General features: G+C 49.9%; 1 protein-coding gene across 1 annotated transcript; it reads left to right on the top strand.

Moving 5' to 3' along the window:
- The first annotated feature begins 1,154 nt into the window (after window positions 1-1,154).
- Window positions 1,155-26,781, top strand: PLA2G4D (phospholipase A2 group IVD). The gene is made up of 20 exons (XM_006093063.1): window positions 1,155-1,199; window positions 4,925-4,997; window positions 5,184-5,320; window positions 5,866-5,997; window positions 6,704-6,744; window positions 7,599-7,641; window positions 9,163-9,226; window positions 9,582-9,718; window positions 14,294-14,404; window positions 14,535-14,572; window positions 14,754-14,889; window positions 15,234-15,376; window positions 16,567-16,789; window positions 22,985-23,102; window positions 23,496-23,633; window positions 23,884-23,991; window positions 24,121-24,312; window positions 24,589-24,755; window positions 25,366-25,552; window positions 26,555-26,781. The coding sequence occupies exons 1-20, from the start codon at window positions 1,155-1,157 to the stop codon at window positions 26,779-26,781; spliced, it is 2,460 nt and encodes an 819-aa protein (XP_006093125.1).

Genomic DNA, 26,781 nt, shown 5'->3' with positions numbered 1-26,781 from the left:
ACATGGCTTTTCAGTCCAGGGAGCATCATCCCTGGCCCTGCCTCTCACCAGCCGGGGACTTGGTGCGTTGCTTCATCTATAACCCACTTGGGAATAAGTTGTTCTTTGTAGTTTTCTACGTTTTCCACTTTTTCATTAGCTTTTATGTCTGGTTCGTGCAAATTAGACATATTTTCCATTCAATTATTTTTTTCACTTGTTCATAGACCACTATTTTCTTTTTCTTCTTTTTCTTTTTTTTTTTGCTGATTCTATAATAAAACATTTTACATCCATTTGCAATAATTTAACATTAATTCAGTTTCAGTTGCCTTGGAAAAACAAATCATTGTTGTTTAATTGCATAGTGAATTGACAGTAAAATGACTGAATTTATGTCATTTCAGGAGAATAGTTAGTGTTCTTGTGCACATTAGATAGTTTAAACACATGATTTCACCAAGTTCTTTTTTTTCCCCCCTATAATACCATTTAAGAGTTTCCTTGACTGGTCTCTTTCACCTTTACTACAAAGTTGGCCATTTGAGTCTAATGAAAATCCTCTAAACTCCTGGGAGCAGCCAAATGGGAGGAGTGAGGGTAAAGCTGAGGGTGAGTGGTCTAGAACCAGAGTCCAGAACCCCTGGCAGCTCTCAAAGGCTGCTCAGGGCCTCCACCATGACTGACCTTATTACACACCCCAGCTCCCGCCCTCTTGTCTGTCCCCAGAGACACAGCCCTCCTCCCTCAGAGGCTGGCCTGGCTCAGGCTGGGCTGGGCTGTAGGGTTTCCTCAGCTCGCGCCCCTCCCACCCTAGGCCCGCTGCCTCAGTGGAGCAGGTTCCTGCCACTGTTCCTGGGACTCATCTCCCTGCCCTGCTGCATCTGCAGCCCTGACACCCCACATCTGGAAGTGCTGCTCCACCTGCTGGCCCTGGAGCCCTGCCAGAGGTTTCTGGAGATGCTGGTTGACCCAGCCTCTTGGGGAAGAAGAGAAGGCTCTGGGCTGAGGGAGTGACCTGGGGGTGGAGCCCCAACCTGTTTATAGGACCAGGGCTCCTCAGAGGCCGGCAGATTCACAGTCAGTCCCATCTCATTGGAAGACTTGCTGCCAGCCAGCCAGGGAGCTGGCATCTTGGCAGGAGCTGGGCCTGGAGCAGAGCTGAAAGGATTGGCATGGAGAGACTGACACCTAGGGAGCCACCTGGCCATCCTCATCAGGTAACCCTTCCCCTCCTCCCCTCAAAGCAACACAGATCCTGCCAGGCCCACAGCCCACCACAATGGGCTTCCTGGGACCCAGGAACCACCCTGTGTGTCTCCAAAACTCTGCCAGCCCAAATCCCCAACCACTATCAATTATTTACTCTGCCCAAGAGTGATGAGGCTGAAACCAGGCCAGGGATGCTTACAAACTGCTCACCCTAGCCCTGCCACGTGCTTCCCCTCAGCCCAGATGTCTCATTCTCTGCAGGGACAAGGCCAGAGAGACTGGCTCCTCAGGTCTCCCCTGAAACCCCAGTGGGTGGCCATGAAGTGGCAAAGTGTACCAAGCGGAGGCGTATACCTTATTTGCAAACTTTCCTGGGCTTTTGGCGCCTTGGCCCGGAGATCCAGGCCTGAGTTGGGTTCAGACACCAAGGAATCCTGGGGAAGGTAGAGAGGCACCCGCCCACCTGCTGCCCCAGCTGTGTCAGCCTGAGGCCTGGAGGACCCTCTGCAGGGCGGATGTCGGTGCAAATGCCCGGATGGGGTCTGGGAGACACTCAAAGCTGCGGGAGCAGGGTGGTGAAGGTGCTAGAAAGCGCTGGCTCCATCTGCTCCTCTATCTGGAGCCCGAGCCCCAGAACCCAGCTGCAGAGGTTTCTGAAGTGTCCCTTTCATCCTCATCTCCCTGGAGAAAGCTGGGCATCCTCCTTCTCCCACCCTCTGCCTGCTCTAAGCTCAGCCCAGGGGCAAAATTAAAGCCCAAGGTGTAGTGACCCTGGGATCTTGAGTTTGCCCTCACACCTGGGAAACACCTTGCCTCCTGCTGATGTTCCTGGAACTGGCCCTTGACACCCAGCCTTCAGCGTGAGCCCAGCAGCGTCTTCACCCAGGCTCTCCTGCTGGACGGAGACTGGAGCCTGCTCTGGCGGCAGGAGCTTGGCTGCCAGGGCAGGCCGGGCACCTGGGACTGGCTCTGGGACGTGCCTGCTGTGCTCAGCCTGACTCAGGAGGCGCAGGGCCCGAGGCTGTGCTGTAGCTTCCACTCCTCTCCAACCTCCTCGCTGCCCTAGAATGAATCGCTCGGTGTCAGCAGGGAAAAGGTGGCCTGCTCATCTCTCTCTTCCTGCTGAAGACCCCGTGGTCGCTGGTACTCTGGACCTTGGTTGGGGACTCCCTTGGGCCACATCCCCCATGATCCTCTGCACAGAGAGGAGGATGGAGTAGGTCCCAGGGTCCCTGCACTGGGGGAGACAGTGGCTGGGACTCTTTGCAGGGAGGCACTCCCAGGACCCTACAGGAAGCTGGGTAGGGGTCCCTGCTGGAGAACTCCTCCGAAGTGTCCAGGGTCAGTCATCAATGAACAGTATTCCCGGTGAGACCATCTTTCAATGGGGAAGATGGAGCCCCAAGGCCCCAAAGGAAAAAGAATCCTATTAGTTAACATGTTCGTTCAATATCATATTTGGCTGAAACAAACCTATGAGATTCTAGATACCCACAGGGCAGTGGGGGCAGTTTGCACGGTTTGACCGAGAAGCACAGACCTGGGAAGGTCGTGAGCTCTGGCCTTGCAGACCTGGGTTTGAACCCTAACGATGTCACCGACTAGCTCCGAGGCTGAGCGCAAGTTATCCTTCCTGAGCCTCAGTTCTCTCGTCTGTGAAATGAGAGGAAATGAGACCACTATCTTATAAGGTTGTTGGGAGGATAAATCAAGTTCATATATGTAATACGTTAGTATAGCACCTAGAAACATAGCAAGCACATAAGAGCAGTTATATAGAAACAGCTTGCTTTTTGCTAAACATTTTATAAGCATTAATACCTTTAGCCTCAGAACACTGTGTGAGGTTGAAACTATGGTTAGTCCCACTACGTATGAGGAAAAGAAGGCACTGAGATGTTCAGTGACTTGCCCAGAGTCACACAGCAAACAAGTGGAGGACCAGGGTTTACTCGTAGCCCCAGCCTGGCTGGGAGGCTGCCCTCGTCCACTCCACTCTCCTGCCCCTATGACCCCCCTCTGGGGGTTCCATGTTAGCGATGTCTGAGAGGTGAAGAGAAATGGGGTTTCGCTCTAGGAAAAAGGTCCTGCCAGGGGCTGGGGGGCTTTCTGAGGTTGAGAGGCTCTCAGTGACCTGAGGTTTGAGCATGAGCAATAATGCTCAAATTGCGCAACGTGACTGGATGAAAAGTGAGCATCTGGGGGCACTTCTTAGTAGCCCCAGGAGACTTCAGAGGGTGGGCTGCCCCTGCCCTCCCCTCTGTTTTGAAGCAGGCATTGCAGCACAGCACCCTGCAGGGCCCGGGACCCCAGCCAGCACCTTCTCTGGGGCATGCAGTGGCGGGATCTGGGTGCAGGGAGGAAAGGGAGCCAGGTGTCTAAAAACGCATGAAATCCCTGCCAATGTCAACCTCTGGCTTAAGAGTTGTCGAGTTGACATGTTGCTGGTGTCACTGGAGCTAATCCCTTAGTGATGACCCGTCATAATGATCAGGGAGGGAGAAACAAGCCTACACTGCTGGGAGGATTATATGTGCTCTGCCAGAAAGATGACTGCATGGCAGGGACACTCAGCACGGAGCCACGGGAGAGGGACGATGCCGGGACCCAGGGGAGGAGGGTGGGGGGTGGGGCATGAGTCCCGAGTGGCTTTGCTGTGGCCCATTGTCCTGTAAGGTTCCCTCTGGGGAATGGAGAGTCACGCCCCGTGGACACTGAGCCAGCCCCTAGCAAGGAGCACCAGCTAGGAGCACCTTCGCGGAGCAGAGACCGGCTCCCGGGGGGAGAAGGGACTTCTGCTCACAAGCACCGCAGTGGGACAGGTCCCAGGAGGTGCGAGGCTAAGCAGCTTTGTTTTCCTCACCACATGTCCCATCCAGGCCATGACAGATGTCCACCTTGCAAGCATGGTGCTGCCTCTGCCTCAGACCACAGGGGCTTCTGATAAAAAACCGTGTGCAGGGCGCCCAGCAAAAGCTACACAGCCAGGCCTCGCGAAGAGCAGAAACCCTGGGTCCCAGCAGGGCCAAGGACGGTTTGATTTTCTCCCCAGTGCCCTGTGCCCAGAAGGACTTAGCCACACCCTACCTGTCCTCTGCTCTCCCCTGCCACCTTCTTCTGCTCCTCTTCTCTCTATCTCCCCCCCCAACCCCCCCAGCTTCTGCCCACTTCATTTCTTCCTCCTCCTCACTGGGCTGTCTCTGGGCTGACTGATGTCGCCAGCATCGTCACACACAATGACCCTTCACCCACTGCTCACGGTAACGCCTGATGCTCTTGGAGTTTCCTAATTCCCACCCAAGAGAAGGTGAATACCTGTGGCTCCCCAAGGCTCAGCCTCCCTGGAGTCATGTGTCCACTTCCGGTTCAGAGGGCAGGCTGGGCAGTGGGGTCACACGCTTTACCAAAGGGAACTCTGGGAACTCTGGGATGGGGCGACCCCAAACTGACATGTCCAGTGTGGTGGCCATTCCTTAGTCCTCAGTTCCCTGCTTTCTCCACCACACTATGCAAGCTTGTCTCTGACGGGGAGACAGTCCCACAAATTCCAACCCCCCTCCTTCGTTCCATGGCTGCTGCAGCCCAGAACCACTGCCCAGGACAGAGGTGGGCAAAGGCCGTCTGGTCCCAGAGCACCTGGCAGTGCCACCAAGCCTCTCAAGAGAAGTCTGGCCCAGACTGGTGGGCTCAGGAATGAGCAGAAAGGACTCATTTGTCCGACGTTTCTCTGCAGGGGGAGGCCTCCGCCTGCTGGCGACTCACCGTGAGGGTCCTGGAGGCTCGGGGCCTGGGCTGGGCTGACATGTGTGAGTAACTGTGTCCTGGGCTTCAGGGATGACCGGGTCCCAAGGGAAGAGCCCAACATGTGCCTTGGGACTGGCCTGGGGTGGGTTGTCCACTGTGGCCTCCGGGGTCTTGGTAGGAATCTGGCAAGGCTCCTGGAGAGGGGTGTGAGGAATTCTCTCTCACGCTGATTCTCTTGACATTGCCAGTGAGCGAGGCAGACCCCTATGTGGTCCTACAGCTGCTAACCGTACCTGGAATAAAGTTGAAGACCAAAACAGTCACCAACTCCAGCCATCCTGTATGGAATGAGACCTTCAGTTTCCTAATCCAGAGTCAGGTTAAGGTAAAAGTCATGCCACCCACCTGAGGACAGGCTGTACCTCGCGCAGGGAGGGCTCTCGGATTAGAGCACACTTTCCTCCAGGGCTTGGAGTAACTGGGGAGTGGGTGTCTCTGGGCCCCAGCCTGGATGTGCTGTATAGGAGACAGTGTGCGAGCCCAGTGCCTGTGGGCCTGACCTCCAGCAAGTGGCTGGTCCTCTCTCTGGCCACCCACGGAATGGAGACAGTAAGAATCCCCCCTTGACCTGGGCTGCTGTGAGGGTAAAGACAATGCACTCCTAGTATACCACCTGGTACATGCAGTGCCCTAGGGAACCAGCAAAGCAGGGGTACAGTAGGGGGAGGAAAGATTCTTTGAAAGAATTGTATTTTTTATAAAAATAAAAATTAACAGGGTAAACTGGGAACTTTTCTGGGTTTTCTTTTACTACTTGTAAGTTTTACTGTTATTTTTATTTTGAAGTACAAAGCATGGAGGCATAATAATCTCTATAGGTGTAGGCTATAGCCATGAGTAACTATGTACTAAGTTGTTCTCTTGTCCTAGAATGTTCTGGAGCTGAGTGTCTATGATGAGGACTCAGTCACGGAGGATGATGCCTGCTTCAAGTTTCTCTATGACATCTCAGAAGTCGTCCCTGGCAAGCTGCTGCGGAAGACCTTCTCCCTGCGCCCCCAGGTGCGTGGGGAGTCCCCATGGGATCCAGGCTAAGGACGTTGCACAGTTTCTCCCATCTGTTGGGATGCTGCTGCGTTGAACTGATTCACAGAAAGAGGCAAGCCCCTCCCAGAGATATTTACATTTTAATAGGAAAGGCAAGGCTCAACTTGACTGTTATAGACTAAGTCATTCAATGGAGAAATTTTACTGTCTGTGGGAGGAGGTTTTGGTTGGTGGAGAACTTCCTAATGTCCACAAAACACAACTCCGTATAACTAACCCTTCGAGCATTTGTGGCTTCATCACTCCTACTTACTGCCTCTAACCTCCCATGTGCCCAAGGCCTGTTTGATGAAGGTCTCTGTGTTCTTTATCCAGCAGGTGAAGGTGGGGGTGGAGGAGGCCAGAGTTCTGGGGTTGGATCCCACTCAAGAGGAAGATGAAATGGGCCCTGGGCATCAAGCCTCTTTTGGCTTGTGCTCCTTATCTTCCCCCTCAGCCTTGCCAGAGACCTGTTCTCTGCAGACTTACCAACTGTGGTAACTTGGGCAGATAGCCCATCCATCTTTCCCTAAGCCTCAATTTCCTCATCTGTAAAATGGGAAGGCTTATAATACTGTGCCTCCCTTAGAGACTTGAGATGATGAAATAATGAATGTAGAAGAACTCTGTCAACTCTAAAGACTTATATAAATGTGGATGACTTGCTCATCTTTGATTCCAGGGACAGGAGGAACTGGATGTAGAGTTCCTGATGGAAAAAATGTGAGTACTCAGAGGGAAGGTGGAGGGGGTTGGGGGTAGGGGTAAGAGATCAACCAAAGGACTTGTAAGCATGCAGATGAGCATAATCCATGGACACAGTCAGTAGAGGGGTAAAGGCATGTGCTGGGGGGTGGGAATGTCTGGGGAGAGGTCAATGGGGTGAAAAGGAGACATATGTAATACTTTAAATAATTTAAATTAAAAAAAAATTTTTTAAAAGAAAGAAAAAATGTGAGTAGTCTCACCCAGCCTAGGGAGTTTCTAAGAATTCAGGCTTTATGTAGGGAAATGTCATTAACCCAGATCTTCCCATCGGTCTGTCCAGCCCAGATTCCCTGTCCCTCATCTCCCCAAACCTGCTAGACTGGGGGTGGGGTCCTTTTTAAAATATATATATATTTTTATTGATTTTATTTTTATTTATTTCAGAGAGGAAGGGAGAGGGAGAGATAGAAACATCAATGATGAGAGCGAATCATTGATCAGCTGTCTCCTGCACACTCCACACTGGGGATCGAGCCCGCAACCCGGGCATGTGCCCTGACCGGGAATCAAACTGTGACCTCCTGGTTCATAGGTTGATGCTCAATCACTGAGCCACACTGGCCGGGCTAGGGGTTCCTTTTAGAGAAATGAGGAGAGGAAGGTCAGTGTTTTCTCTGCCCTACTCTCTCTCTTCACCTTTCACTCTTGAGAAGCATCTCCCCGCACCCTGAATAGTATCCAGGACTTAGAGAACCCTCAGCATCATCCAGGAGTCCCCACGTGGGTGGAGCCTGGGCTGGGAGGGGGCAGGTTAGCGCAGGGAGCTTTTGCTTTTCCAAGGCCAGACTGTGGCCGGTTTGATTTTCTAGGTCAGACCGCCCAGAGAATCTCATCACCAACAACGTCCTTGTGGTAACCATTGCCTTCCCAGGCTTATGAGGGGAGCTGAGGTGGGGGTGGGCCAGATGGGACAAAGCGAGGACCGGGCTTTGCGGCAGACCACCCCTGGCCTCCCAGCTAGGTGGTCACCTGGGAATGTGGTTGGGGGTGGGGGGCTGAGAGGGGCTAAAGGGAACATGGAGAGAGGGAAGCTGAGGCTCTGCTGTGAGAAGGTTCTGACTCAAGGCTGTATGGCTGAGGGGGTGATGGGAGAATTGTTAGTCTGTCCTGATGTGTTTGGTCACCTGTAATGAACTCATAGTTCTCAGCTCCCAAAGAGGAAGCCCTGGCCCCAAAGCCATGTGGGCCTGGCCTCGCTCAGGTTATTAGTTATTATGGAGGTAACTGAGGCTCGGGGGGGGGGGGTGTCCAGGGGGGTGCACTTCCAATCTGGGAACTTTGAGATAGGGTCAGGGGGGTCAGTCAGCTCTTCCTTGAGACAGTGGAGAGTCCTGGTCGGCAATCCTAAACACAGCAAGCTCACAAAGCTGCCATGGAGAGGAAAGGACACATGGTGGCGAGAGACGCATTAGAAACTTTCTACTCAAAGTGCAGTCCCCCACAAGCAAGCTGACCGGGAGCAGGGCCAGGCCCAGCAGGAGGTGAATAGGCACCTAGAGACCCAAATTGAAGGAGGCACCACCTCAGGGTCCTGCAACTGCCTGTTTGACGGACTAGTATTACTTCTGCGAATGCAGGCATACCTCGTTGTATGGGGCTTCGCTTTATTGCTCTTCAGAGATGTTGCATTTGTTTACAAATTGAAGACAAGACCTTCCACCGGCAAAAAGATTCTGACTCACTTTATTGTGACTCTCATTTTATTGCGGTGGTCTGGAAGGAAACCCACAGTACCTTCGAGGTATGCCTGCACACATTAAAGTAGTCATCCCATGGCAGCTGCCTCTTATCTGAGGTGATGGAGGCCGGGGAATGCTGATGAACTCAGTTCTGCAGGAGTGGGCAGCTGTCAGCTGGCATGCATTACAGAGAGAACACAGCAGTCTCGTTTGGCAAGTCAGTTAAGTGGAGGGCAGTCGGGAGGTACTCCAGTTGCTAAAATGTCAAGGATTTATCTGACCCATTTCATTACCCTGTAGACGGGTGGTTTGTATAATACTCTTAGGGAGCACTTGTAGAATGAACACATCCTCCAGGTTGAGGCTGTAGAGAAACATAGAGATTGAAAAAAAGAAACACACCACAAAACTGTGCCTGGCAGCTGGGGGGCCTGCAGAGATTCCAGAAGTTCGGCAAATCTAGGAGAGCTTGGGGGTGAGTAGAGATGGGGCTCCCCTGGCTGTCCCAGGACGTTTGGCTGAGCAGTTTCAGTGCATCAGAGGTGGGGTGAGGGTTTTCTGGTCCGGTTCCACTCTGGACCCCACTTCTTGTTCTGTGTGTGGTGGATTTGGGACAGTGGGGCTCAGCGGGTGAGGTTGAGGGGACCGCAGCTTCCCCAGCAGAGAACCCTGCCCATGATGTGGTCTGCCCCAGGCTCGAGAGCTGTCATGCCTGGATATCCGCTTGGAGAGCACGGGGAGCGCAGCCGAGGACTCAGGTGAGGCCCGCTCAGAACCAGGTCTGACCTCTGCTTGGAATGTGGGGAGTAGAAGGGGTGGCTGGGAAACCCATACAGGGCAAGGGGGTGAGCGGCAGGGCAGAGCTGGCCTCTTCTTGCCCACAGAGCAGAAGGGCAACAGGTCTCGTCTGGGCAGGAGGGTCCCCCTGACCTGGAGGAGGGCATGTCACAAGAGGTGGGAGTGTCCATGGGGGATGGGGCCCAGCAGGCTGGGGAGGCCCTTTCCAGCATCCTGTTTGCCATAGTCTAGCCACAGGGCCTTCATCACGTCCAGGCAGTACTGCCTGTATTTTGGGTCCTTCCCCTCATGTTACCCTTCTCGCTCTCTACCTAGACCAGGACAACCTGGAGCTGGAGCTGGTGCTGACGGGGTCATATGAAGACACGCAGACATCGGCCCTGGGCACAGCCTCAGCCTTCCGCTTTCACTACATGGCAGCTCAAGAGGCAGAGCTGAGAGGGCGCCTGAGGGTAGGTATTTGGGTCTGGACTCAGGAGATTTTTCACCAACCTGGGCCCTGGGCTAGCTCCAGCTGCTGCAGGCCCCTCCTGGCCTTCCTCCTGCCACGGCCAGCCCCTGTGGCTGTGTCAGCCTCCCCCACTTAGGCACATGTCCTTGGCAGGCAGGAGGGTCACCAGGGCCTGGAGTGGGTGTGGGGAGGGGCTGTTATGCTATGTCTGTCTGAGCCCTTTAATGGCTCCTCCAGTGATGCTCTCAGAAAAAAATCTGATGTCTGTGCCCACGGGCCCTGCACAGCCTGGCCCCTGCCCACCTCTGCTGCCTCATTTGACCCACGTTCCCCTCATTCATGATGCTCCAGCCATAGCTTGTCTCTTCTTGCTTTTCAGACATGCCAGCGCTTTCCCTGTCCCCCTTTTCTCCTTCCAAGGCTGCTTCCTCTTCCTCCTTTTCCTCCTCCTCCTCCTCCTCCTCCTCCTCCTCCTCCTCCTCCTCCTCCTCATTTAGATCTCAGCTCAAATGGTACCCCTTCAGAGGGGCTCTCCCATCTTAAATAGACCTCACACATCCCACTTCTGGTTATCTTATCACACTGCTTATTTCCTTTACAATACAGGAATATTAGTTCATTACCTGTTTCTTTATAAATTCTTTATAAGTTCATACATGATCCAGTTAGAACAATGTCAGAGGCAGCAAGAGCTCTGCATGAGCACTGCTGCTCTGAGTTGCTCTGAATCCATATATTTCTCTAAATTCTTCCCGACTACGCTAGAGTAGGTTTCTTCTTGAACCCTACTCACTACACTAACTGTTGGGAACTTAGTCCAAGTTCCTCCTTTATCCTCTGCTCACTAGTTACAGGTGTTGGGTCTGAGCCCCTCTCTCTGGGGCTGGACCTCCTAGGATGCTGGGTCTTAGACAGAGAAGCCATGCGAGGTTGTGGGTGTATAAGAATGAATTACAGAAGCCAGTGGTCACATGGCCATCAGACAACACAGTCCTCACAGCAAAGTCCGTACAGGCAGGCAGCCAGACACCGGCTGGTGAACACATATCTTTCCCACATAGTAGCATTAATCTCTGTCCCCACAGCTAGTATCTGAACTAGTACATTTCTCTCCGCATGCTGCCCCCTAGACTCACTGCCTCCCATAGCAGCGGCACCTGAGCTCTCTGCCTCAGCAGCTTCTCCTGTCTCCCCTGCCCAGCACGCTGGCTGGTTAACATGGTAGCTATACCTGAGCTCTCTGTGAGCTCTTAGCCTTACATCGTAGCAGTACCATCTCTCAGCTTCATCTCAGCAGCTGCCTCTCTAGCTGGTCAGTGTCATGCATTATACCATTTAGACAAAGGAGGCCTCTAGCCAAAAATGTCATCAATCATTTGGGTTATAGAAGGGCACAGCGTACCGTGAGATCGCTGTGGGCTTGCAGTGTGTTCAGGGTGGCCCTGGACATTCCAGCATACTATCAACAAGGCCTCCACACTCTAATTAGCCTTGACTATCTGGGGACTCTGGCGTGGTTCTCACAAACAATAACTAAATATTAGCTATTATTACATTAAATATATTAGCTCTTATTATTTTTATGTGTTTTTTATTAATTTTAGAGAGAAAGGAAGGGAGAGGGAGAGAGAGAAACATCAATGTCAGAGAAACATTGGTCAGTTGCTTCCCGCAACCTGGGTATGTGCTCTGACCAGGAATCGAACCCACAATTCTTTGGTGCATGGGACGATGCTCCAACCAACTGAGCCACACCGGCCAAGGTGATATTAGCTATTATTATTATTTCTTCTTTTTTTAATTTTTGTAAAATAAATCTTTATTGTTCAGATTATTACAGATGTTCCTCTTTTCCCCCCACATAGCTCCCCTCCACCTGGTTCCCACCCCACCCTCTGCCCTTACCCCCCGCCACTGTCCTCATCCATAGGTGTAAGATTTTTGTCCAATCTCTTCCCGCATCCCTCACACCCCCTTCCTCCCCAAGAATTGTCAGTCCACTCCCTTTCTATGCCCCTGCTTCTATTATATTCACCAGTTTATTCTGTTCATCAGATTTTTTATTCATTTGAGTTTTAGTTTCACTTGTTGATAGATATGTATTTGTTGTCACTTTGTTGTTTATAATTTTTATCTTTACCTTTTTCTTCTTCTTCCTCTTCTTAAAGAATACCCTTCAGCATTTCATATAATCCTGGTTTGGTGGTGATGAACTCCTTTAGCTTTTTCTTGTCTGTGAAGCTCTTTATCTGACCTTCAATTCTACATGATAGCTTTGCTGGGTAGAGTAATCTTGGTTGTAGGTTCTTGGTATTCATCACTTTGAATATTTCTTGCCACTCCCTTCTGGCCTGCATGGTTTCTGTTGAGAAATCAGCTGACAATCGTATGGGTACTCCCTTGTAGGTAACTAACTGTTTTTCTCTTGCTGCTTTTAATATTCTCTCTTTGTCTTTTGCCCTTGGCATTTTAATTATGATGTGTCTTGGTGTGGTCCTCTTTGGAATTCTCTTATTTGAGGTTCTCTTCTCTTCCTGGACTTGTAAGTCTATTTCTTTCATCAGGTAGGGGAAGTTTTCTGTCATGATTTCTTCTAATAGGCTTTCAATATCTTGCTCTCCCTCTTCTTCTGGCATCCCCATAATTTGGATGTTGGTATGCTTGAAGTTGTCCCAGAGGCTCCTTACACTATCTTCATATTTTTGGATTCTTTTTTCTTTTCAGGATGGGTGTTTTTTGCTTCCTCATATTTCAAATCTTTGACTTGATTCTTGGGATCCTCTAGTCTGCTGTTGGATCTCTGTGTGTTATTCATTTCAGTCAGTGTATGCTTAATTTCTGACTGGTCCTTTTCCATTTTTTTTTTTTTTGGCATTCTCATTAAGATCTTTGAAGGTCTCATTAAGTTCCTTGGAGGTCTCACTAAGTTTCTTGGAGGTTTGTAGAAGATTCTTGAGTAATCTTATAACTGTGGTTTTAAACTCTATATCCAGTAGTTTGCTTTCCTCCTTTTCTGTCATTTGTGTCCTGTTTCTTTGTCTCCTCATTTTGGCTGCTTCCCTGTGTTGATAGAGTGGCTTTGTGAGGTAGGTGTCCTATTGGGCCCAGTGGCTCAGCCTCCCCAATCACCTGAGGTGGACACTCTTGGTGCATCCCTTTGTGGGCTGGGTTCACAGTCTTGTTGTAGTTAAGCCTTGATTGCTGTTGGTATCCCTGGGAGGAAATGACCTCCAGGCCAATTGACTGCAAGGACCTGCTGTGTCTATAGTGGAAGAACTTCCGTGCTGGAGACACCCTTATGGGGCAGGACTTGCTTCAGTGGGGCTTTGGTGCTCACTGAGTCTGCCTCTTGAGTGTGTCACTTATGGATGTGAGGAGTTGAAATCTGGTATCTGACCACTGGGTACACTGGCTCCTGGACCTCCAAGGAGGTTCAAAGTCAACCACTGTGTGAGTCCACCCAGCAGGAGCTACAGCAAGATCTGCAGATTTCTCCTCTTTGTTTGGGGTTTGGAAGTTTTGGAGCTCTCTGACCCAGCTGCAGTTTGTTAGGTTAGCCTGCGAAAGGGCAGGTAATTCATTTGTGCTGCTGCGCACAGCTTGGGTGGGGTTGTAAAGTGGGTGGGCAGGGTCTCAGGGAATCACCGGGTGGAGCAAACAGCGATGGCTGTCAGTCAGCATCTCTGTGTCTCCGGATCTCCACGTCTCCCACCCCCCCACAGTAACAATGATCCCTGCGAGCAGCTCTGGGAGAAAGCCACCCTCGCTTTCCGACCTGATGCCAGACAGTCCAGTTTCTCCCCGTAGGAGTCTGGGTCCCCAGAGTCTCACTGGAAGCTGGAGTTCAGAGCAGTCAGGAGCTTGTATCTCCCTTCCAATTGAAAAAAACAGCACACCCAGTTGCCAGCCCGTTTCACGCACCTCCGTACCTCTGCTCTTGGCGCCTCCGCACCTCCTACCCAGTCTCAATGTGCTTTTTTTGTTCCTTCTAGTTGTAGAACTTTCACTCAGCCAGCTTTCCCATGGTTCTGGATGATAGCCGTTTTGTCTTTTAGTTGTAGTTTTAATGTGGTTGTGGAGGGCAATATATACCTTATGCCGCCATCTTGGTTCTCCTCAGCTATTATTTTTATAATTATAATTATTACTAGAGACCTGGTACATGAATTTGTACACTGGTGGGGTCCCTTGGCCTGGCCGGTGATCAAGGCCTATGTGGGTGGGGGCAGCAGGTCAGAGGGAGGGGCCATGGGAGGTTGGCCAGCCAAGAATGGGAGGGGCCATGGGAGGTTGGCTGTGGGAGCGCACTGACCACCAGGGGGCAGCTCCTGCGTTGAGCATCTGCCCCCTGGTGATCAGTCTGCATCATAGCAACTGGTCAACCGGTTGTTCTGGTCATTCTGGTCCTTCGGTTGTAATGGTCGCTTAGGCTTTTATATATATAGATAATTTTAATAATTATAAATATTGTAATTATTTTAATATTACCAGGGAAGGACTGTGTCTGTCTGGATCACTGTTTAGCCACTCGGTAAGGGTTTGTTGAGTGAATGAATGAATGAATATTTCCCTCCAGAGCTCCAAAAGCAAAGACTGGAACTCAGACGTCTCAGCAGGGCACCTCACTATGCCTCTGAAGTCCTTGACTATGGGGAAGGAGATGATCATTGATGTTCCTGCTACAAATGTAAGTGGCCTCAACTGGATGGGAAGTGCCAGTGGGAATAAAGATGGGGGAGCCCACGGCCCCCAGTGGATACTCACATTCCCTGCAGGGCCTTGGACATTCTGAGCAAAGTCTCTTGCTTTGATTTCAGGCCCCAGGAATGAGGCTACAGCTCAAGGCTGAGGGCTGGTAAGGGACATTGATATCTGTCGGGGACAGTAAGGGGTGGTCATGGGGCAGGGAAGTGCTGTGGAAAGCCTGGTCCTTGGGGTTTGGAGCAGGGATGCTATTGGCAGCTATCGTGGGCTTGGCCAACCAGTGGCTGAGCTCTGCAGGTGCCCCCTGACCCTTGGACCCTCTGCTGCCCCAGCCCTAAGGAGCTGGCCGTGCGCTTGGGCTTCGACCTATGTGTGGAGGAGAAAGCTTTCCTGAGCAGAAGGAAGCAGGTGGTGGCCAAAGCCCTGAAGAAGGCCTTGCAGTTGGACAGAGACCTACAGGAAGATGAGGTTTGGGGGATACATAGGGGTGGGGGTGCAGATACCTTGGACCAGCCTTAGGGGCGTACCTGATTCCTCTGCCCTCTCCAGACACTCCAGTCAGCAGAGACTGGAGAGTGAGCATGTGGGAGGAGATATGGAGCATGGGTGAGCTCTGGGGTTCTCACTCCCTTTGGAGCTGTGTCCAGGGCTGAGAGCAGTCACTTCTTGGGGGGGGGGGGGCGGGCTGGTGATAGCTCTAATTCTGACTGCACCAGGCCCTGACCCCCTCCTGATCAGGTCCCTTCCCTGGGGGCAGGAGGGAGCTCTATCCCTGTCTTTTTTAAGCCCGCCTGTGTCTTTGTGTGGTCCAGGTCCCCCTCGGGGGGATCATGGCCCCAGGGGGAGGGGTCCGGGGCATGACCTCTCTCTATGGCCCCTTTTTGGCTCTGAAAAAACTGGGACTCCTGGACTGTGTGACGTACTTCAGCGGCATTCCGGGGGCTACATGGGGAGGGCCCTGGGGACTGGAAAATCAAAAAAGACCAGGCCCCAAAGGGGAGGGGAGGGGACCCCAGAGGGACCCTCTACATGGGGAAACCAAGTAGTTGTGAGCAGTATGGTCTGATGGGTGCCAAGTGGCTGTCTCAAAAGGGAGGAAACAGAAATTACAGCAGTCCTGCCATGAGGGAGGCATTACAGGGTTTCCACTCCATGCTTCTGAAGAGGTCTAAGGCAGCTGATTCAGAAGGAGCTGGGTTTGAGTCTCCACAACACCACTTACTGGCTGGGTAATCTTAGCCAACTTATTTCCTCTGATTCTCGTTGACTCATCTCCAAAATAGGGGTAATAATAGCACACCCTCCATAGGATTAGAGTGGGACAGCCTTAACACGTCTGACGCGTTTCATGAACTCCAAATTGATAGCTCTTTTTTCTTTAATTGTTATTACCTAATTTAATATTCAAAACACTCTCTAGGGCGGTTCTCTGATTGTCCCTATAGTATAGATGAGGAAATTGAGGTCAAGAGGTGCTATTTTACCTAAAGACAAAATTGTCTCCCTACACACCAGCCTGCCTATAATGAAATGGAACTTTTCACTGTTAGAGATGCATTCCTTTGAATCTTATTGAAATGTGACTTTAAAGAAGTGAAAGAGGATATTCACCTCAGAAGAGTTTAGGTGACAGCCATTGACAAGCAGTCTCAAAAGGCTTTAGGCCAGACCTCTGAAGACGGAGATAGGGTCTGGAGCTGTGCTGTATGTTACAGTAGCTGTAGCCACGTGCGGTTATTGACCACTTATAATGTGCTTAGTCCAAATTGAGTTGTTATAACTATAACATACACAGTGAATTTTGAAGACTAAGTTTGGAAAAATATAAATTTATCTTAAATTTTTTATATTAATTACATATTGAAAACGATAATTTAAATGAAATATATTATTAAAATTAACTTTTACCCATCTTTTTAAAAGTGTAGTTACTAGGAATTTTTAATTACATACGTGGCTCACATTATATTTATATTGAACAGCCCTGATCTAGGAGGAGGGAAAGCCCTGAAGCATTTTCCAGAAAGGCAGAACTTTGGTGGCAGGAACAAAATGTTGGGAGAAATCTCAAGGGTTGGAAGAGGGAGTTGCAGCAACCGGTGCTGGGCCTCATCATCCTATTGTACTGTCCCTTTGTTCTCCCAGGACAATGGCCCAACTATATGGGGACCCTGAGTGGTCGCAGAAGGACCTCGAGGGGCCCATCCGATATGCCCGGGAACACCTGGCCCAGAGCAAGCTGGAAGCCTTCTCCTCGGAGCGACTGGCAAGCTACTTCCAGGAGCTGGAGCTGCGAATGGAGGAGGGGCGCCCCACAACCTTTGTGGACCTGTGGGCTCTCGTGCTGGAGTCCATGCTGCACAACCAGGTAGGGCACCTGTGCATGCGGGGTGGAACGTGAGTGCAATGGGCAAGGCTGTGGCAACCCCGCAGCTAGCTGACGCACAAGCGCATGTCTGCAGGGTAAGCGTCCTGGACCCTTGGTTAAAGAATGTGGAAACCACTGTGCTTCAGTGTCTGCCCAACTTTGGGATGCTGCCTTTATGAGTCAGGCTATTCTTCGATTAAATTTCTGGGTCTCCCAAGGACTAGGGACCAGACAATGCTAAAGTCGGTTCAGCAGACAAAGCTTTTGCATGTGTTTAAGAGTCAGTGAGATTGTTCAAACAGCTTTTATTTTATTTATACTACAATATGAAATATATTCTTTCTCTTCATCGTCCTGGAAGTGTTAAAAGCAAGATTCTGGTGCCAGATTCCTGGGTTCTACCCCCTATGCGTCTCACTAGCTATATGTCCTTGGGCAACTTACCCTCTCTGTGCCTCAATTTTCTCACCCGTACAATAGGAATGAGAATGGTACTTATCTAACAGGGTTGTTGTGAGCAATCAATGGTACTTGGCATGGAGTAAGCATTCAGTGTTAGCTAACATATTTCTTTACTATTTTCCTAACACTATTAAGACAAACCTGAGCATATACATTTTTTATACATTGCTTCTTTAAGGAAAGCTTAGTAAGTTAACTACTGAATCTTACATTAAACGACACAATTATTAAAATCAGTGATTTTTTGCACTATTGTTTTACCACATATAATTATCTGAACAAAGTTTTTTAAAGCATTTGAAACAACTAAAACACAAAAAGTATGTTTAACATGCATAACAAAAGTAAACTATCAAATATACTAGCAAAGGAAAGATTCTTATCTGTCTTATCTTTGAGTGTCAGGAGTTTGACCAAGAATAATGATCATGTAAACTAACTGAAAATGAATTTACTTTGATTAAAAAAAATTATTTTATTCTTGCTGGCAAGCACAGTGCTACTTGGAAATTACCAGCCATTCTTACTTTTTATTTATTAAAAGTATTTATTTTAGCCCTGGCCGGTATGACTCAGTTGGTTGAGCATTGTCCCATGCACTGAGAGGTCACGGGTTCAATTCCCTGTCAGGGCACATGCCCAGGTTTCGGGCTTCATCCCCCTCCCCCCACCCCCTCAGGTACCTGCGGGAGGCAGCCATCGATGTTTCTCTCTCATATCAATGTTTCTCTTTCTCTCTCTCCATTCTTCTCTCTATTAAAAAACCAAAAAAAAACCCCCAAAATATATACACTTATTTTTTTAAAAATCTTAATGTTGTTAAATATTTATTATGATAATCTTCAGACCTAATAAAATGCACAAAGCATAAAGAATAATGTAATGAATATTCATGATCTCATCAACCAGCCTAAGAAATGAAATGTAGCAGAAAGAGTTAAAGCTCCTGGTGGTCCCCTCCCCAATCCCATTTCCCTCCCACACTCAGAGGTAATCACTCTTCTGAATTTAGGTTTATGAGCACATATCTGCAATCTATATACATATTTTACTATCCTATATAATAAAGAGCTAATATGCTAATTAGACCAAACATCAGAACGACTCTTCCGGATGACTTTCCAGACGAAGCCAGGGCTGCGAGGGCCGAGCCCCTTGCATGAATTTCATGCCATTAGGCCTCTAGTATTACATAATATATAACATGTATTGTATATACCGTTATTATTTACTTTATTACATATACCTTTACCAGGTATACTTTTATTAAAAATGTATATGCTTAATATATCCTAATATATCCTAATGTATATTATTTACACAAATGGCTTTGTATAGGTCTCTCTGTGCACGTGTTAGAGATTCTCTGTGCCTTGAAGTTATATACCCAGTAGTACAATTGTTAGGCCACTGGGTACATGTACCTTCCTAGCTATTGTTCTCCCAAAGGGTTGTATTAATTCACACACCCCCACCACCAATGTATCATAACTTCTTTTCCCTACATGCTCTTCAGGTTTTTAAATTTTTGTTTTATGGGTATGAAATGAATTTTTATTGTAGTTTTTCATTTTCTTGGTTTTTAGTGAGATTGACCATGTTTTCAAGTATATTTTCATTGGGACCTCCTCTTCTGTGGATTACCTACTCAAATTCTTTCACATTTTTCTACTTAGTTCATCTTTTTATATTATTTTGTAGGAATTCTTATATATTCTGGCTATTAATCCTTTACTAAGTCTAATAGATTTTGATGCATAATCTTAATGTAATCCAATGTATTATTCTTTTTCTTAATGGTTTATGCTCTTTGGGTCTTAAGAAATCTTTCCCTATCCTGAAGTTATAAAATATTGTCCTATATATTCTTATAAAAGTTTTAAAGATTTTTCTTTTACAATTAGGACTTGAATCTGCCCAGAGTTTATCTTCAGGTATTACATGAATAGGAATCCAGTTTTTTCTTCCTCATATAGATAGCAAATTTTTCCAGTATCATTTGTTGGATTTTTCCCTCCACTGATTGACCTACTGCTTCTGTCATGTGTCAGCTTTCATATATTCACAGGGCTCTTCCTGAGCTCTCTGTTCCGTTCTGATGAGACTGATTCTTGATCCTGTCCCAATATCACACTGGCTTACTCTGCCTTTGTAATACATCTTGGTATCTGACAGGGCAAATTTATCTCTATTTGCCACCTTGGTTCTTCTCAGAATGATGTTGGCTACTTTTGGCCTTCTGCTCTTCTGTATACATAACAGAATCAGCTACTCAAATTTCATGATAAATGGGATTTTCATTGAAATGGCATTGAATTTATAAAACCAACATAATTACTTGAAATATTTTTATTTTATTAATATATCCTTGTATTCTTTCATCTACTGTTTAAATTCATGTTCATTTTTGAGGTTGTTTGTTTTATTAACGGACTTTTCTGCCTAGTGGCACCAATTAGTTACTATAGAGTGGGAGAAGCTTGTTAACCTTCACTTTACAAGGCGCTAGAAAATGCAGTTTTGACTCTAGGCCATAAAGAAGACTAATTTAATTACCATTTGATCCTTCAGTAATGACTCAATGCACAATTGTTGTTATATATATATATATTTTATTGATTTCAGAGAGGAAGTGCCCTGACTGGGAATTGAACAGTGACCTCCTAGTTCATAGGTTGATGCTCAACCACTGAGCCACACTGGCCATGCTCAGTGCACAGTTTTATGTACAAGGTTCATTATAGTAATTTTTAAAAATATATTTTATTGATTTTTTACAGAGAGGAAGGGAGAGGGATAGAGAGTTAGAAACATCGATGAGAGAGAAACATCGATCAGCTGCCTCCTGCACACCCACCACCGGGGATGTGCCCACAACCAAGGTACATGCCCTTGACCGGAATCAAACCTGGGACCTTTCAGTCCGCAGGCCGATGCTCTATTCACTGAGCCAAACCGGTCAGGGCATTATAGTAATTTTTTTAAAAGACAAAACTTAATTAATTTTTTCTGTTCACAAGAATAAAAGTTCTTGTGGTATTATTGATCAATAATGTATTCCTTAAAATGAGCACCCATTTGGCTTTAAAAATGTTCTAATAGGAAAGCTTTTCAAATATTATTTCTTTTTTCTTAGTTATCATGCTTTATCCCTTTTTCAGAGAGGAAGGAAAAGGGAGAGAGAGATAGAAACATCAAGGATGAGAGAGAGTCATTGATTGGTTGCCTCCTACATGCCCCACACTAGGGATCGAGCCCACAACCTCGACATGTGCCCTGAACAGGAATCAAACTGTGACCTTCTAGTTTATAGGTCAAAACTCAACCAGTGAGCCACACCAGCCAGATCATGCTTTATTTCTTAAAGCTGACATTCATTGTATGCTTTTAAAAAGAAATCTTTATTCAGCCCTAGCCGGTTTGGCTGAGTGTCGGCTTGGCAGACTCAAGGGTCCCGGGTTTGATTCCTGTCAAGGGCACGTACCTTGGTTGCAGGCTCCTCCCTGGCCCGGGCCCTGGTTGGGGCATGTGCAGGAGGCAACTAATTGATGTGTTTCTCTCACATTGATGTTTCTGTCTTTCCCTCTCTCTTCCATTCTCTCTAAAAAAAATCACTGGAAAAAATATCCTTGGATGAGGATTAAAAAAAAATTCTTTATTTAGACAAATTTAGTGTTGATTTTAAACTTGTCTTTAGATAAAAATAAGTATCTGTACTATACTAATCTACAGTACCAAAAGTAATTTTAAAATACTAGAAAATGTAATTCCCTTCACATCAAATTACAATTTCATTAATATTAAATACTGTCAGAGAAATATTATACCGTGAATTTTACTCAGAACAACTTTATTAGTTCATGTACTTCTATAATATTGCTTCAGTTTTTGTAAAAAATCCCTTGTAAAATACACTGTTATAATCAGTGCTTCTCAAACTCTCCTTTGAAACGTTTGTCTTTAGCCTTTTACTGGCAAAGCACTGAACTGCTTAGAACAGTGGTTCTCAACCTTCCGGCCCTTTAAATACAGTTCCTCATGTTGTGACCCAACCATAAAATTATTTTCGTTGCTACTTCATAACTGTAATGTTGCTACTGTTATGAATCGTAATGTAAATATCTGATATGCTGGATGGTCTTAGGCGATCCCTGTGAAAGGGTCGTTCGACCGCCAAAGGGGTCGCGACCCACAGGTTGAGAACCACTGGCTTAGAAGCTGCTCGCCATTCAAGGAGAAACTCATTTTTTTCTCTTATCTTTTCCTGAGTTACGGTCTTATGTGATTTTCTTTCACTTTGGACAAAAGGTTTCACATACTCATTAGCCCCACCCTGTATATCCCAAGCACGACACCATGTCACCAACACTGCACCCAGCGCCCTCACTGCGGGTGGGCCCCCCAGCATCAGGGTGGCATTCTGCTGGGTTAGGGATCCTCAGTTGGGAAGTAGGGGGCTAGAGGCCCAGAGGCCTGCCGTGACTTACTGGTGAGCTATTCCAGGGAAAGGAATCCTGTTTCAGTCGATGGAGGGGTGTGCTGATCCTTTTCCAAACCTTTCCTCAGAGCAGAAATTGTGCGTCTTAGTAAAGGGACACAACTCCCCTCATCATAGGTGGCGTAACCAGGCCAACAGGATTCCTAACTAAAAAGACTTTGAGAGTGGAAAATGCAGGTATTAATCAAGCCCCCTCCTTTCTCAGCACACACACACTCACATCTACAGGACTGACTTGCAGATAAGACAGACCATCAGTGCCTTCGGCTTAAGCCATATGGGGTTTTATTTTTTCCTGTGGATTCACTAAAACTCAAGTCATATTGTGTGTCACCCAGGAAGTGGGGGAGAGACTGTGGCTGACACATGGGCGCTCTCATCCAATGACTGAGGGCTGACGGGAAGTTCACCGGTGGGAGGGGTCTCCTTGCTGGATGGGCTGGGCAAGTTCCTGGGACACACATCTACCTGGCTGATCCTCAGAATCACCTGGGGGAGATTTTTAAAAGGCAATTTCCTACGTGGTTTCTGCTGATTCTCAGAATAGACCCAGGGATCTGTATATTTGCCAAACTCTCAAAGTCAGTGGTTCTCAACCTTGGCTGCACATTAGAATCACCTGGGAATCTTTTTAAAATCCTGATTTCTGGGCCTCATCCTTCGGAAATTCTGTTTCTTTGTTATGGGGTAGGGCCACCCATGCCCCACATGCCCCACATCCAACCAGGCCAAGTTGTAGTGATTCTACCTCTAAAACATTCCAACCTCACCGCCACCGCCCTGACTCAGGCCCTCTCCAATCCTCCCCTCAGTTTCCCTCCTCCATCTTCCCTGCCCAGTTTCGACTTTCCAACCTACGATGAGATTCCAGTGTCCTTTCTTAGACATTTACGTGTTGCACCAGGTGTACGTGCCCTCTTGTGTTCTGTTGCGTCAGAGTTCGACAACCCACTTCCACCCTGGAACCACAGGATGCGGGGCGGGGTTACTGCTGACACTGCGGTCCCTGTGAGTGGCACTCTCTGGAGAGGCACAGAGCACAACCCGCATAGTCCACATGGTGACCCTGCGCGTGGGGCAGGAGTGGTAACTGAATGCGTACAGCAACCCATTCCACCCAAATCCCAATGGGGAGCTGCCTCCTCCCCCGCAGCCTGTCCCACCCACCCGGTCCTGATGGAGTTGCCCCCTCTAGGGTGCTCCTCACCTCACCCCGGCCCTGTGCCCCCACGCAGGTGATGGACCGGAAGCTGTCAGGACAGAGAGCCGCGCTGACGCAGGGCCAGAACCCTCTGCCCCTCTACTTGAGCCTCAATGTCAAAGAGAACGACCTGGAGACTTTGGACTTCAAGGGTACAGTCCTCAGTCCTGCCCACTCCACCCGCCCACATCCACACACGTGCGCACACCCACAGCTGCTCTGGACCCTGTGGGTCCCCAGAGAATTCAAACAGGAAGCTCCTGCATAGATGGCCCAGCCTTCAGGAAGGGTGGTGGTTCTGGTGGGCTGAGGAGCCGGACAGTGGCGTTTTGCCGGCCTGGAGGTGGGCGGGGTGGTGGTGGTGGTGATGGTGGTGATGGTGGTGAAGGTGTGGTCAAGGGGCTGGGTGGGGTAGTGGTCAGCTCAGGAATCAGCCAGGCGGGGAGGAGGCTGGGGCCTGCTGGGGGCAGAATCTGAGACTCCTATCAGCTGGGGCTCCCCCTGCCCATTCTCCCCTCATTCGCACTCTCCCTCCTGCCCTTTAGAGTGGGTTGAGTTCTCCCCCTATGAGGTCGGATTCCTGAAGTATGGAGCCTTTGTCCCGTCTGAGCTCTTCGGCTCGGAGTTCTTTATGGGGCAGCTGATGAGGAGGCTCCCCGAGTCCCGGATCTGCTTCCTGGAAGGTGAGGTCCCCCTGAAGGCCCCGGCCAGGCCCGTGCCCGGCCTCCTTGACTGGCTGTGACTCCTGTGCTCAGGTCTGGCAGAGCCCCTGCGAGGGGCCGCGCGGGGCTGTGGGGAAGAGGCACTGCGGAGGCAGCCTGCCCCTCCTCTCATTTTCCACCTGCTCCCAGGGGTGGGGACCACTGGCTTCCAAGCCATGGCGGGCAAGGCGCTGAGGCCGGGGGCTGACCTTTCATGGGGTTTGGTCTTCAGGTATCTGGAGCAACATTTTCTCCCTGAATTTGCTGGATGTCTGGTATGACCTCACCAGCTCTGGTGATGCCTGGAAGCAACACATCGAGGACAGGATCAGCAGCCTGGGTAGGAAAAGGAGGCAGCAAGGGGAGCCTGGAATGAGATCGCCTCCCCTTCAGATGCCAGGGGTGGAGGATGTCAGAGGGAGGCAGGGCCAGGCATCGCCAGAACCAATGTCCGCTTCCCTGGGCCCAGAGGAGCCCCCTGCCTCCTTGAGGACCTCCTCATGGCTGGAGGCCTTGTGGCTGCAGCCCGGAACAGCACTGGCCCAGGCATTTAAGGGCTTCCTGACAGGCAGGCCGCTCTGCCAGCACAGCTCCAACTTCCTCCAGGGCCTGCAGCTGCACCAGGACTACCGCAACCAGAAAGAGTTCTCTACCTGGGCAGGTAAGGGCCACTGCTCTGTGTCCTTGGGCAACAAGGTTAGACTCCAAGGTGGAGCTGGACGGTGGCTGGGACTGGCAGAGGCCTTGGGGTCATAGCATCTAATTCTGGGGTGTGGCCTGGAGAAGGTAATGGGAAGGGCAGGTGTCACGTGCATTCGGGGAGTGACACCAGAGGTAAGCAGGGGACATGGGAGCAAATGCAATATGAAGGAGGGGGTTGTGAGTGGGTGATCCGTGGCAGAGTGGCTGCCCCTGACGATCTCTCCTCCCCCATCAGACAGCCAGCTAGACTCCACCCCTGGCCAGCTGACCCCGCAGGAGCCCCAGCTCTGCCTGGTGGATGCCGGCTACTTCATCAACACCAGCTCTCCCTCTATGTTCCGGCCAGGCCGCCGGCTGGACCTCATACTCTCCTTCGACTACTCCCCGTCCTCGCCTTTTGAGGTGCTTCTGGTTGCTCAGCCGGACTGAGCTCCTGGGGCGAGCAGCAGGGCCCCTGGGCCACTGGCCCAGACCACTGTGTCTCAAAGGGAGGGAGGGGTGAGAGGCTCTGACCACATGCTCCTGCCAGGTCCGTGGTTGGAAAGGGCTGTGGAGGTGCTGGAGCGCTGGGCTCCCAGGACAGGTGGACGGGGAGGAAGAATGCCAGGCCTGCCCCTAAAGGAACAGCTGGTCAGAGCTGGGAGGAGACCCTGGCCCGTCCATATCCACCCCACCAGAGCCTCCCTGGGACTCTGGGGGAGTGGGGGCTGGGGCCGGGACACAGAAGGGGGTCCCCTCCTGAGGCCCTCTAGGCTCTGGGACTTGAATACCCCAGCGAGAGCAATCAAAATCGGCCGGAGGTGCGGGGCACCCCAACTAAAGATTTTAACCAAGCAGCATGCAGATCAATGGCATCCTTTGCCTCCCTCTGAGCGTCACGGGGCCATGAACAGGAACCAGTTGTCAGGACACTGGGCAGGCAGTCTGGGCGGGAGCCATCCTAGCGTTTCTAGAGCGCAGACCTGGCTGACCAGGAAGTAGCTGGTTCTCTCTGGGCCCTCTCCCCAACCAGACGCTGCAGCAGACTGAGGTGTACTGCCGAGGCCTGGGGCTGCCGTTCCCCCGCGTGGAGCCCAGCCCACAGGACCAGCGCCAGCCCAAGGAGTGCCATCTCTTCTCCGACCCCACCTGCCCCGAGGCCCCTGTCCTGCTGCACTTCCCATTGGTCAATGCCTCTTTCAAGGACCACTCAGCCCCAGGTGAGGCAGCCCCTCCCTCCATAACAGCCTGGCAGCCTTGGGCCCTCCCCGGTGCCCCTGTGGCCAGCAGAAGGGGAGGACATGGCAGTGCCCACATCCCTGCAGGTGCCCTCTGTTTGCAAAGTCACTGTGCTGCTGTCCTCTTTGTCATGACCCCATGCTCTTGTGCCCGCCCCTTGCCTAGCAAGTTCCCCTGCCTACACCTGGGCCCCCAGCTCTCCTGCATCCGGAGGCCGCCTGCATTGTCACCTCCACTGCCGCTCAGGCACCAAGTTGTTGGAGGAGTTCATAAAAGCTTCCCAGGCTAGACCGCCAGGAGAGCGAGGTCCCTGTCCCCCTCTCTCAGAGGCCCCTAAGCCCCCTGGGGTTTCACTCGGCCTCTAGTGAGCTGGGCCTCTTTCTCAGTGAGCGAGGCCTCTGTCCGGGACCCCTGAAATCTAAACCCTTATAAAATTCCTTTCCTTCCTTGCCTTCCACCAACTGGTCAGACTTGTCTCTCCTTTTGCTGGGAAAACTAAATTTCTGCCTTTGTGCATTATTCCTGGTTTTCTACCTCCCACCATAATTCCAGACCTTCCAGCTTTACTCTTAACATGCTCAGCACACATCTTGGAGTTCTCTTCTTCTCTCAGCAAATACTGGTCCTTGCAAAGCAAACATCCTTTGTTTTTCAGCCTCTTGTTTTTATCATTATTAAGAATCCATTCACTAACCTACTTGACCTTGTTGTTCTGGCTGTTTCCAGCTTACCCTTGAAGGTGACATAGATATATGAGGTTACCTGAATAGTGGAAGACGTGAATGCTACAAGGAAATGTGAAGAGCAGCAAACTCTTTATATCTCAAAATAGTATCCTTCTACCCACATTTATATTTCTGGGCAAAAGACACAGAGGCCTGGGAGAGAAGGAAGGAGCCCCTTCAGTGGGGAGCAGCCCACCCCTGTGCCCAGCTGTGGAGGCCTCTGAGTGCTGCTCCTAATTCCCTCCTACCCCCGAGCAGGTATCCAGCGCAGCCCTGCAGAGCTACCGGCCGGCCAGGTGGATCTCACTGGGACCACCTCACCCTACTCCCTGTTCAACATGACCTACAAGGAGGAAGACTTTGACCGCCTGCTGCAACTCAGCGATTACAATGTGCAGAACAGCCAGGGTACCATCCTGCAGGCACTGAAGATGGTTCTGAAGCACCAGACTCTGGGGGCCAGGCTGCCAGGGGCACAGTCTTGA

This window comes from Myotis lucifugus, unplaced genomic scaffold (assembly GCF_000147115.1).
Source record: "Myotis lucifugus unplaced genomic scaffold, Myoluc2.0 scaffold_109, whole genome shotgun sequence".
Taxonomy (NCBI): domain Eukaryota; kingdom Metazoa; phylum Chordata; class Mammalia; order Chiroptera; family Vespertilionidae; genus Myotis; species Myotis lucifugus.
The sequence above is the reverse complement of the archived record's forward strand: the minus strand, read 5'-3'. Positions and strand labels throughout refer to the sequence as shown.